We start from the raw sequence: 14,385 nt of genomic DNA on the forward strand, positions 1-14,385 counted from the left end.
GATGAGGAGGAGGAGGAGGAGGCAGAGGAGGTGGGGCCTCTGTGTGATGGCTGCGAAACATCATCGAGCGTCTTTTGAGCGCGAACGCCTCTTTATTGGCTCTTTAATGCTTTTGGTGCATTAATTTTACGATATTATAGTGCACTTGATGCTTCAACACGACGACAAACGTTTTTTTTTTCATGTTATTAACAAGCACTTGAGAGCATTTTATGCAAATCAACTTATCTTGAGTACGATATTATTGCTGCTAGTGATTAACAATGGCTTTGTTCTCGTCATTAATTAATGTGGCGCACAGGGTGATTCGTTTTGATCTTTTTGCGGTTTGACTGCTTGACGATAGGAGAAATTGTGCCGATTGTAGACATTTAATGTTGATTCATTATCGGAGCTTCTTTAGTTCATCGTAATTTTAGCTTCTTAGTTGTTCCTCAATATGATATTGGAAAATATTTCTAAGATATAATTTCCATTAATTGCAACATTAACTCGTTTTTAAAGTAAAACGAGGATATCCAACATGTGAATATAAAGAATGTAACATGCTTTGTGAGTGTGAATGTTTTTGATTATTTAGAAAAGATACGAGTTCGAGAAACTTTTATAGACTGAAGCAAGTCAACTTAATTAACCGAAGATATTATTGTGCATCACACATTGATGACTTTTTGGAGTTAGCATTATCAAGTTTGTTTGCTTATTGTGATTGTAATTTTATTTTTCATTGTTTATCTTAGTATTATAGAAAAGTTCAGGGTGTTACAAAATGTTATTAAATTTATATTAAAATTATACAATACAGCTAAATTCATTTTATAATTTTAAAAATAATTATATTCTTTTAATCGTGTTAACTAAGACTGCGAAATTTGTTTTTATTGACACTTTATTTTATCAGAGACGGAATTGTTGTCTTTCAGAAAACTCCTTACTTTGGATGAGAATTTAATTATACTTTTTTAAAAGTACATTTCTATTTAAATACATGCATATATACGCACTTGCATGCGTACGATCTGATACCCCATGAATACGATACGCTCATATAAAAACCTCATATGCGCGCGTATGTGGGTGTGCGAGCATGCCCGTGTTTACGTATGTATATATGTGGTAATTCCTCAATGATATAGCTTAGTTAAATTATTTTATGCAAAATTTTAATATTAATTATTGGTTTACTCATCTGAGTTTTCAAAAATTTATTAAGTTTTTATTATAAAGACGTATCATTACATTATAAAATAACAAAAAAAAAAAAACAAAAAAAGTATAATAAACATGTACTTTTTATTATTAGATATAATCATCAGATGTTTCTTCCGCTATCTTTCGCAATACATAAATGTAAATGTGATCTTTTTTCTGTTACAATTTACATTCTTTGTCTCACGTTAATATTTATGTTCGAATCTTTGTGCCTAATTGAAATAGCTTTGCACAGGCTCTAGATGTACTTACAAAATTTTATTCTTAAACTCTTAATATTTTAAATTAAGAATTTTTCCCACTATATTCTCAAAACTTAACAAATTTAAGCAATTTTGCTAACGAACTAGTGATATTAGATTTTTTACTGTAAAAAATAATATTGTTACTTCCATCGATCTTAACTTTAGATCATAAATCATATATAGTTTTCATTAGATATGCGATGAGTTGTGATTGAGTTGTGCCTCCTTTCTCGCAATCAAAAAAATTGTTATTTTAGATTTTCATTTAAATCAATGTATTTGATCTCATCTTTTTTAATTACAAAAGTATGCCTAATATTTTATATAATTTAAATATATACTAAAATATTAAATTGGCTTTATTTTATCAAAATATAATAATTAATGAATTTTTTATAAATCGCAATTTTTTATATATAAATTATATAAATGTTTAGCGTAACAATGATGGACTAAAATTAATATTTTAAATGTGGAATAAAAAAAATTCTTGAAAAAGATTTAAAAGAATTACTAAGTATAATTATACGAGTAAAACATTTTTCGAGAATTGTTGAAGGCTTAAGAATACGCGTTTTAGTAAATACATGATAACAGATTTAGTGATACTAATTTTTAGTGACAAGTGTATAAAAATATCATATTTGAGACGTTACAATTACGTTTTGGAAAGATGTACATACGGTACATTTGGTGCCTTATGATTGACTTTATATTTCATCGGAGTTATGGAGCGTGTTTAGGAGGCACATTGCCATCGCGTTTAATATGAGTGTAAGTTATAAACTTACGATTTCATTCAATAAGTTTTTTGTTTTATACTTTTGTAAGGAATCAATTCTTAAGTAAAAATAAATATAACTGACTTATATTGTTGTAAGGAACACAATTCAATTGAGCCAGTAAGTTACTTCCATAATCATGAAATACAATGTATACTCACCATACCTTAATAAATAAATCATATTAAGTCATTTATCAAACTCGAAGTTATTCATTATTAACAATTACCATATTTATATTACTATAAGTCAATACAAATTTAAAATAAAAAATAACTCTTAAGGGAACATTGCACTTCATGCTGGGATTCGTAAAAACATACTAAAAATTATACCTCAGAATTTTATTTAAACCATATATTCATATTTGAATATATATGTTTCTTAAATTTTAACACATCCCTGTTAATATTATTTTCATTTTCCTTTCTGTACCATATATATGATTACTTATCTAATATTTTTTCCCATTCAATTAAAAATAATGTAATATTTAATATAAATTGATTATGTTTGTGTAATAGGGTCTACATGACTAATCGTAACATTTGATAGATTTTATAAAGTATTTGAATATTCTATAATAATTGTAATTACAATAAAGATAAACATTCGTAATTATAATGTTTTACGCGTTTTATAAACAAAATAGATTTGATTTTTAATGTCGTCAAATTTATGTTTATGCGATGAATGACTTTTTTCATATAATAATCTTATATTAAATTGCTATGTATTGTAAGAATATAATTCGTCGATTAATTTTAGTTTCATAAAATATGCATACGTGAAGGTGGTTGTTTCATGTCTGCTATATTGATGAATATGTGCACTTGGCGTTCGAGTTTATTTTTAAATATTTTACAATGTGTATCTCACTCTATCTTTCGCTACTGATAATATTGTTTAACGATATAATTGCTGTTTTCGCTCGAATATCTTTTACTTTAATGGAAATTTACTTATCAATGCTGCTTACATAGAATTTTGATTAGTTTTCATTTTGTTCTCGTAGTACACACAAGTAAATAAAATATTGATGTGAATTATTAATATATATATATATATATATATATATATGTACGTATGTATATGTATATGTGTGTATATATAAATATATATGTAGTATCGAGTGACTATATATAAAATACCTTACATTAATTTTGTTCGACAATATTGTAGAAACATGTTTTTTATATATGAAACGAGGTATGCGTATTTAAATCATAAATGATATAATTAACAAATATTAAATATTAATTTATATCGTCTATTTTAAATCTCATTCCGTATATCCCAAAATATTTGCATAAAAATACTCATATCTTATATAAATCGTTTCAATCGTTGAAATAATGAATTCAATTTAACTGATAGACATTCAGCCATTCATATTTTTTTTTAAACTTATAATGATTAATATAAATAAAGGTAAATAGGTTGTACATATATTTAATTTGTCAATTAACCAATAACGCATATATGAGTCTCGTATACGAGCTTCCAATTTTTAAGGAATTATATATATATATGTGTATGGAATAATAAATTTAATTATTAATAATTACGCATAATTTAGTAAATTCGTCTGTAATTTTAATCACTTTATTAGTATTTCCTTTTAAATTTATATTATTTTTGAAGTGCATAAAATAAAATGTGTTACAAAATATCTATATGTATACAAATGAATAAATTGTTTGTGAAATATATTATAACAATATTGCCTTCTATACTTATCTAGTTAAGAAAAAGTAAACAATAATTTTTCTTGATATTATAATAAATTCTACAGAAAATATTGTAAAGCATATAAAGTTTTAAATAAGAAATAAAAAAAAATTAAGTTTTTCGATAATATAATATTAATTCACTAGAACATTTTAAAATAATTTTAAGTAATAAAAATATATTAATTAAGAAAGGAAGTAATATTTGAAAAAATTTTGGTGATATTTCAATCTTACTGCTTTTCATATATTTATATAATGTAAGGTATTTCAAAATTCGTTAATAATATTCATTATTTACCGAAAAGTATATTAAGTGAAATGTTTAATATTACCTTATTTTAAATTCCATTTAAAAAACGATAAAATTTCTGATGAAAATTTCATTTTTGCCTAAATTTGATAATATATTTACGTTTTCTTAGATATTTGACCAAAAATATTAACAATATTTTATTTCTAATATTGTAATTCTTTTATTAACTTTATATTAGATAACGATTTCATCAATAACGAATGAAGTAAATATTGTAAAAAATCAGGTTTCGTATAAGCTTTATTCAATAATTATTTTCATACAAATAATAAAGTTAAGACTAATTAAGGATTGGGGTTTTTAAATGCTTAAGCAATGCTCTCTTATTACTTTAAAACATTTATTTAATATGATTGTAATATAAGTTTTAATTTTCATAATGGATAAAGTTTTTATTCGATAATTAATTTATGTATATTATGCTTTAAAAGATTCGTCGATGTGAATATAAATTGAATTGATTTTATATGATAAATGTCCTCCCTTACACATTTCTTAACTTACAAAAAGTATTTACAATGTTCTTCTAGCAATATTATTAAGTGTAATTGAGACGGAGTCAATTGTTCGAGTGGTGAAACAGAGTCGTAATGAACATTTAGCAGCAGAAAAACTGAACAAGATAATTTGCTGGATAGTCTTTAGCAATGACTGTAATGTAATAAAAGGAACAAAAGGCATTACTAATTTCTTGGGTTGGGTTTGTTACAATGAAATTTTTATGTCGAGCCTCGTTTTCTTTTTTTCTTTTTAATCAATCTATCGTAAGTAAGACTGACTAATTGAGCGGAAAGTTTTGTAGAAAATCCGGCGAACGTATAAAAAATTTACTCATTAAAGCTTGTACGATCTCGAATTCGCATCATGTATTATTGCTGAATTATTGTACAATTTATCATGGTATAGTACTTTGCTTTATAAACATTGAGCTATGACATATAGGTAATGTTATTTTATATAGAATAGAAATAATTGAGCATTATTTAATTGTTATAAGGATGTTAAAATTTTCTATTTAGAGATATTTAGAATATGGCGAACCGTATTAATTAAATCTTATCTTAATATCGTATCGTTAAATTTAAGCTTTATATCTATAATCTAAATTGCGGGCAATTGTCTTTATTATTGTAATTGGTAGATAGTAACGTTTAATGCATCATGAGAAATGGCTTAAAGACTCGGCAATGAAATTGAATCGCAAAGCCATGCAGTATCCCCTTTCCTAATCAGAGCTAATTACTAAGACGAGCAAATACATATTTTCATTAATTAGTAGCCATTGCCGTGTAGACTGCGTTTTATTCGCGATTGTCGATAATATATATATATATATATATATATATATATATATAGGTTTAAGCAATAGGAAAGTTTGCCCCTCGATTGTCTTTCAACGAACTTTCCTGGCGCAGTTTAGCATTGCCGAGCAACAAAGACGAGCCTCACTCGAAAATCGGAAAGAAAGGCGAGAAATAAGGAGCCACGGGATGCACTGGTGGAGTGCGTTATGGAGATTGTCCTCAGCGGGATGTGACCCCGAGTTCACGTGCAGTCACGATGGCCTCGAAGAGGGCGCGGCCCGAAGGCGAACCAGCTTCAATCTACGGCCCACGGGAACTCGAGGAATGCTCCTACAATGTAGGATACGCTCGATAAAGTGCCCATTATAAATTCGCAACGAGAGAGAGAGAGACTCTTATCGCGCCCTTGCACTCGCCTCTAGGTGCGGATCCACGAAAAATCCTCGTCATACAATTAAACGATCGGCAATGCTTCACGTGGTCTGACAGAGATACATATCATGGGAATTCAGCCTTTCGTGTCGTTATCGAGGATCGGGGATCGGTCGCGCATATACGAATGCTCCCGAGATACCTATTTTTTTATTATTTATTTTTTTTTATTTTATTTTTTTTTTATTAGGATTTTTGTTTTAGGATCGTGCTATTTGCATTATGCAAACAAAGTAATGCATAAAGCTGCTGGAGATTATTTTGGAGCCGATTTAGAAGAGGTAAAGGAGGTAAGGGCCGAGGTGTTTTATCCTTGATTTTTCGTTGTTTCAATTTAAATGATATAAATGATTTAAATAAATATGATGTTGGAGCTTTCAGCTGAGTTAATTTGCCCATACATGTGCTTATAAGTATTTATCCAGCTGATCATCTAAATAATCATGAAGTTGTGGCACTGAGCGAGTCTTTATCGAAACGGTATACATTATAAATACTTTTCAGTGCAATTAAGAAGTTACAAGATTGCAAAATGAATGTAAGCCCGCGTCTCATAATATTCAGAACAGTGCAAAACAATTTGAACTCTCGGTCGTTGTGAGCGAAAAATAACAATAGACTTTAATGTGGGAGTTGTAGGTATGGTTGCAATGGGAATGGCATGTGTTACGCCATACTGTGAGAGGAATCGAAGCCTCGCGGATGAAAGTGAATCTGGTGTTCGCGGTTATAACTTGATTTTTTATTCATTTCTTTAACTCTGAACATTTTGTGCGCAATATATGAAATGCTCATTTGCATCATCATTAGCTTTGTCTTGCTTGTTTTATAGTATTGTATTTGTATACCATTTATAGTTTCTTAATTTGCAATTAAGAAAAATAGTATATATATATATATATATATACGCGTGCTCCTATAAGCATTACATGTTTTAATAAAACAGAATTTCAAAGAATTTCTTAATTAGTTAGTAAATTATTTGTTCGTTAGTGTTAGACACAATTGTTAACGTATTTATTTCAATGGCTGATTTTTCATCATCGATAAGATATATTAAATGAATATTTTAATCAATAAATGCGGCATATCCTTACTTTACACCGTCCATATATTCGATAAATAGTGCGATAAATAGTCGATAAATTTACGAATAAAAATAGTAATTGAAATATAATTCATTATTTATAATTTATATAAGTTAAACTCGATAAATTATAAAAATTTCGGGTGGAATGTATTTTACTCGATGGAGATTGTTAATGATCTAGAATATTAAAAGATGCGGTTTATTATGAAAGAAATTTAATGAAACCTGATAATCAATGCCTTTAATGCCTAATTATTGTACAATATTACTTTTAAATTGAACTAACGTGGTTATGAGATATTGTGAAAGATGCAAATGAATTAGATAGTATTATAAATCAGTTAACACAAGTAGACGTCAAGAAAAGTAACAGATAATCACATCTTAGCATAGCTATTAACAACTCGAAGGGTATAAAAAAAGAAGTTTAAAAGTCAACGTCGATAAAGGTAAATTTATAGAGGCCACCCGCGACTTTTTTGCTACTAATCAGTGGTTCAGATCTTTCAGATGAATGCGAAGTTCTTTCTACAATGGTATTATAAAAATCCCAAGGTCAATACACGCAGCCCAATTAACAAGTTCGAAAGGATGTTAATTTCAATATAAGTTCAAAATAATATTTTCTCACGCAAAAATTACGAGACGTTTGCATTTTTCATGAAGCTGCAACGTTGTTATGCTTAATAATTGCATAAAGTATTAAAATACTTTTGACGAACGAAGAGGCAAATAACATTTGCGAAAAATTTTACGTAAATAATAGTTACGTAGTGCTATGAAAAAACATTTTTTGAAAACGATAATTAAATGGCAATGATAAGTGGACTGTCATAAAGGACAAAAATGTCAGGTTGGCCGTATATTTTTCGTATATTTAAGCATTAAGACGTATGACGTATTCAAGCATAGAACATTCTTCAAAATATTATTATAGGATATTTAAAAATTTTTTTTTTCTTATCACATCATCCAAATTACCAGCTGAATAATCATAATTTTATCACGTACTATTTGAACCAAAATTAACGCATTTATTGATAAAACTGACACTATGAAAAAGTACTTGATTAATGCGGTATATTTGTCTCGCTATATTTATGTTACCAATAAATTATGAAAATATTAATCATTATTAACGAGGGCGATTAATTTATTTATTTTTTTTTATTTTTTATTTTTTGTTTTTTTTTTTGTTTTTTTTTTTGTTTTTATTGTATCGTAAGCATTGTCGTACATTTTCTTAAAGGTCCTTCAAAGCAATACTATGCAATGTAATAAGATATTTTGATTTAACGTCACATTATCACAGTTACGAAATTTCGTCGATAATCAGACAGCTTTGTCATTATCATCGCACACTATTATCATAAGCGAAGATAACTAAACTCATTGCCGCAAAGGCCAGTGAGAAAATAAGTATAAATTCCAAAAAGGGTAGGTGTTAGAGATGTCAAGTAGGTAAGGAAATGGCGCTGATCCGCTAACCAATGCCGTTCGACTCGTTCGCTCAACTTTTGCTGAACGTATAAGAGAAACCGTCGGGTGTCCTGTTGAAGTCGAGCTTCCCGGGTGGATAGAACCTTTTGGACGTCGGCGCCGTGAGCTCGTTGTAGTAAAAGCGGGCCGGGGATGGTGGCGTAGGCGTCGGTCGGTACTGGGCACGGTCAGTCGTTGACTCGTAGCGTACTCGGGGTGACGGGTACTCCAAGTAGGGCGACTGATACTGCAACTGAGTTATCGTTATGATTGCGATGCACGATTACGTCTGTATTATTGAATAATATTGAAAAATTCTAGGTAATAAATAATTCAGTGAGTGCAGTCGGCGGACCTGCATCTCGCAGCAGGAAACAAAAATATAAATTATACAATCTGTGCGTTAGCAAGACTCGCGACAGTTCGTTGTATAATAATTGTACAAGTTTTTTTTTTTTTTTTTTTAATCGCTGCATTGTATTCGGCTTTATACAATTTACACAATGTACAGATATTTGAAATACATGGTCGATACTTTATATTTCCAAGACCGCTCGGCTTTGAAGATCTCACTAATTGGAATATCATACTGGATTCTTAGTCAGTTTGACTGTTAGTCCTTCCCATAGGCATTCCTTTGGAATGTCGTTGTGACGCTTTTAGAAATTCGGACGATGCGTAGAATGAATGGCAAGTAGCGCTAGAGCTACGAATGATGATATGCAATTGCGTTTATGCGCGTTACGTAGAAGCTTCGATCAAATTGAAAATTGCTTTCCGAGAGAGAGAGAGAGAGAGAGAGAGAGAGAGAGAGAGAGAGAGAGAGAGAGAGAGAGAGAGAGAGAGAGAGAGAGAGAGAGTGAGAGAGAGTGAGAGCAACGATAAGCCGCAATTTGGCAAATTGAGCATTCGAAAGCTTTCTTGAATAATAAATACATGTCTCGCTAGCTTGTATTAAAGTGAGTTATCGATAAGTCGAGGACTCGTTCGGTCGGGATTGTTTGCACTACGTCATTGGGCCCTAGTCGTGTCAGTCGAGAGTACTTACAGGCTCGGGTGGAGTTGTCGCCGGGGGTCGATTGCGTCGAGGCGGGGGCGGCACCTGTACCGATTCCTGGGTCTCGTATCGGGGCTCGTACGACTGCCGAATCAGCTGGTAACGAGGTGGGCGTAGCGGCGGCTGGTAGTCTGGCGGGTTGTACCGGGCCAGGGGCACGTACTCGGGCTGGGGCGGTGTGGGCGGCTGCTGGGACGGGATGTGGTCACCGCTTGCCTGCAAAGGGAACGACGCGCCGTTCTTTTAGCAATAGGTGCTGCTGTCCGTTAAGGAGTCGCTAGTTATAGCGGCGATGCGCGGAGGAGGCTCGCCCACGTCGGGGGCAGTATCCTACTTATTTTACGCCTTCGACGGTAATGGCGACTCGGACGTTTCCTCGAGCGCCGCGCATTTGGCTCGAAGCGAGAATTACCCCAACGAATTTAATGCTTGGTTAAGATAATCATATTAATATTGGGATGCTTTCGTTCAAGCAGATCTGTTTGTGTTTGTAAGCGTGGCGAGGCTTAGCTAGCGTAAGAAAAGCAAACTTCAACTTGTACGCATAAATGACTTTAAAGCGCTAAAATGGCGCTAAAATGGCGCTAAAATGACTGTAAAGTACTGCAAAATCGGCCAAAATGTTGATTATTATGCATTACGCATTGAGATTTCATTTTGAATAAAGTTTTTTAAAGGAAAATTCATAATGCGTTCTTTGCAATCATTTTTAATGAAAAGTTGTAGTGAAATTTCGCTTATAATATTATTTAATGCTCGAGGCATTGTGTGCATAAATTGTATTTTAATTTCCAATTGCACAATGTATTAGATGCTCGCGTTACTCGAGCAATCTTTCGTTGAATAGAATTTCAAGTGGTACGATTAAGTATAAAGATAATAAACGTTTGAAACAGAACTCTATTGTTTCTTGAAATTGAATAAGTATGGATTGACTGGAAGTAATTATTATTTATGACTGGCCTGTATTAAATAGCAAGTGGTATGTATAAATACGCGTAATACACATGTCCTATTATTATTATAAAAAAAAAAAAAATCCAAACATCTTTTTTGTAATGTGATGTATGATGAAGTGAGCATTAACGTAGATTTTCTACGTTAAATTAATTAATTAATTTGTTAATAATGTAATTAATGATTTGATAATTAGTAGAATTAATTGATATTGAAATTTATGGGATGTTTTAATAGGAACGTTAAAAAACTAAACAATCACTAAGCATTGAATAAAAAAAAAAAACGCTTCAATAGCTTATTTGTTTATTCGCTACTTATATATTAATGCATCATACAGGAATATATTAGATCTCCAAATATAATTATATTATTGATAATCTGTTAAAGTTACTCCAAACACGAATGTGATTGAATTAATTTTTATATTTGACACTTTTTTTTAATGATACGTATACTTTCAATTCTTAGTTGGTTTAGGACTGGACTATCTTATTTCTCTTTGCACAAAATGAATATTATTTTGATAGTTAATTTTCAATGCATCGAGTCACCATCAATGTGAAGTAATATGAAATTTTTTCAATTACACCATTATATGGTATGCATAATAACGTAAAAGCCAATTCCATATTAACATTAATGAATAATTAGAACATTTAGAAGTCAATTTTAAGTGTAACGAAATTAAAATTTTTAATTATCACGATGATAATAAAGAATAAATCTCGTACGTTATGCTGCACACGTTTCTATGACTAATGGTCGTCAATTTTACGTATAATGAATGTGAAGCGATACGTATTTAAATAAAAAAAAAAAAAAAAAAAAAAAAAAAAAATAAATAAATAAATAAATATAATTTTATTTAAAAATTTTAGAATTTCATATCATTTCTTTAATTATTTATAAGTTTTTATTTATAAAAAAGGAATTATTGATGCCCCGAAGGAACTTATTATTACGTTAGTAATGAGTTGTCGTTGTTGTTAAACCAATGCATTCCTTTAATTATCTCAATTATCTAAAGTTGCAAATTTACTGGCAGGCTGAACGATAAAGTAAATTAGACGGAAAATATCGTGTTCGAGCGCTAATCTGTTTTTGAAAATGTCCTATTATGAAATTTGTTATGCAATGTCATTGAATAGAAAATAATTTCTTTTCCTCCCAGCATAACAAGCTGCTCTATTCAAGAATTTCTACATTCTCGTTTCTCACGTGATCTTAAATTTATCTTTTAATGAGGAAGTAATTATTGAATTGCGCCAATTCTATCGAACACAATATCGCAAAATAATAGCAATAGCTACGGCTTAGCGAATTACTGAACTACTTACATTGGCCATATAATAAGCCGATGAGTTGTTGTCTTAGAGAAATATCGTATATATGCGGATAATGATATTATACAATATTTTATTATGTTTAAAAACGTCTCGTTAAATCTACTTTCTCCGAACAATAAAATCGGCAAGACTATGTCGAAGAATTTAGTTATTGGATTAGGCAATGTATGCTACGTGAACACCCGTAGCCGACGTGGCACGTAATATTTTTAAGACAGACATCGAGCTTTTAAATATTATTTCCAGATAAATAAGTAGAGGTGAATTTGTAGATGAAACGATTGTTCAGAAGCGGCTAATGGTGCGAAAATAAAGCGCCTATTAAATGAAATTGTGGACGTACCTGAAAACCATTAACGCCCGCTGTGTACGTAACTGTGCGCCTTTGTCCAGTGGGATCTACGTAGGAGTACGAGCCCCGGCGATTTCCATATTCGTCGCTCTCCTCCTTGAATTCGACTCCGTCTTCCTGGGAGTAAGCAGCCCCGAAGGTTCCATCACCCGATAGATAGCGCGTATCTTTCAAAATCGCAGCGCTATGAGAAGGTTGACGATAGTTCAGCTGACAGTTCGCCAACGCGATCGCGCAGGACAGTATTACCTGCAGCACACAATGACGATTATCAGGGGAATATGGATCTGCGGCGGTGGTTTGAAGGGGGCGGCGATGGAAGGAGTCGTTTATCGATGAAAGACAATGAATATGTGAAATGCCATTGACAAATCTTGAATATTATTAAACATGTCGCATCCACGTATTAACAACTCCAGTCGTCGTTTATGGTATTTCCAAGGTCATCGGTCTTTGCGAATTACGCCAAATAACGGCCTCTTCTCTCCGTCTTATTGCTTTCCTCCTAATTTCGTCGATTTACCATTACGACGTTAATTTCATTTTCTTTTGAATTCACATTAAAAATTAATGCACAGTTTTATTATGTTGGTAACTGGAAGAAGATTGGAGCAAAATTAGCCATGATAGATCAGCTTTGATATATTCAATTTTTGTAAAATAACAAACGAATTAATATCTTAATTATTTATTTGCGTTAAATAGGGCTTTATTAAATAAGGCTTCAATAATGAGTTGTATAATAGTTTCTTTTTTTTTTTTTTTTTTTTTTTTTTTTTAATTTTTTTTCTTCTATCTTTTTCTTTTCTTTTTATAATAAATTTGAATATTCAATGACTTTAAAATACGTTTTTAATACGACTCGAAGCAACCTCGCTTAGAACAGTTTTTAATAGTACAAGTTAGCGAGATGTAAAATCGGCGTGAGGATAAAATCGTTTAAGCCGCACATTAGTCCCCCCTGAAAACTGGAGGCATGTTCCTCGATATTTATATAAAAGTAGAAATGTAGCAAGTGCTTTCTAAATAATTCTTTCATTAATAAATGGCTGCAATTGGACGTCGTATGCGAAGGTATTAAATTGAACATTATTAAACGGGAGTGATGGGCATTGTTTGGCGCATTTATAAATCCTCTTATCGACGTTAGAAAAGTTTTTACAGCAAGGAATTTTATAAATATATAGTTATAGAGTAGAAAGTGTTCGCTGCGCTTAAAGCTGCACAAATCGCGTAAGTTGAACTTCATTAAAGTATCTTTTCCAATACTGTGCTTAGCGCAACTAGTAGATTAAAAAGAGAAAGAAACAAAAGAGGGGCTGGGAATACTATTAATAGATACCGTTGATACTCGGGCTAAACACTCGATAAATGTTAATTGGACCGCTGGAACGAAGCCCGGCCAATAGTTTCTGTAGATTTGCACAGAGAACTATCGGACCACTGGCCATTTTCGTAAACGGTAAGCGCAATGAGAGTTGGAGCGAAGAAAGTAAGAAGCCGCTGTCGACAATATGGAGCTATATAGGAATAAGAATAAACGCGATGACTTACGAATGAAGCACTCATCGAGTGGGTTGAAGAGGCGAGTCGCGCGAGTGGATGAAAGATACAGTGCGCGAGAACCGGGCGAGAGGGGCGTTTTATAGGAGCCCACCTCCGTGGTCCACGCGATACATTGGGGCGCAGTGCCTCGAGTTCCTGCTGGCTGCGGCTCTGGGCGCGGACGGCACCTGTGCTCCCATCCTCGGCAGCGGGGGCGGGGACGAGGGCGGCGGTCGCGCGGAGGAAGGAGAGAGGCCGGGGCTCGGCGATCCACTGACTTACATTTTAATGCCTCCGGGACTCTCGCTCGCTCCTTATGCAATTCAAGTCGATCGTTGCTACTTACTCCGATGAGCATTTCGCTTTTACGAGCAAAGTATCGATGTATTATCGAGGATAAGCTATAAGCTGGGGCTGCATTTGGGCTAAGGTTAAAAATATTTCAATGAAAGTTGCAAAATCAACTGTTCTACTCGAGAAAGTTTTGTGTAATCTGTGCGATACGTGGGGGGGGGGGGATTGTCGGTTATTATGG

General features: G+C 32.1%; 1 protein-coding gene across 1 annotated transcript; it reads right to left on the reverse strand.

The window, feature by feature from the left end:
* Positions 1 to 8,620: 8,620 nt before the first annotated feature.
* CPR19 (cuticular protein 19) lies at positions 8,621 to 13,893 on the reverse strand. The gene is made up of 4 exons (XM_011501685.1): positions 13,860 to 13,893; positions 12,297 to 12,554; positions 9,633 to 9,863; positions 8,621 to 8,858 (listed from the first exon to the last, which is right to left on the reverse strand). Exons 1-4 carry the CDS (start codon positions 13,872 to 13,874, stop codon positions 8,622 to 8,624), a joined length of 741 nt encoding a protein of 246 aa, XP_011499987.1. The 5' UTR covers positions 13,875 to 13,893; the 3' UTR covers position 8,621.
* Positions 13,894 to 14,385: the final 492 nt, after the last annotated feature.

This window comes from Ceratosolen solmsi, unplaced genomic scaffold, assembly GCF_000503995.2.
Source record: "Ceratosolen solmsi marchali unplaced genomic scaffold, CerSol_1.0 scaffold28, whole genome shotgun sequence".
NCBI classification, from domain to species: domain Eukaryota; kingdom Metazoa; phylum Arthropoda; class Insecta; order Hymenoptera; family Agaonidae; genus Ceratosolen; species Ceratosolen solmsi.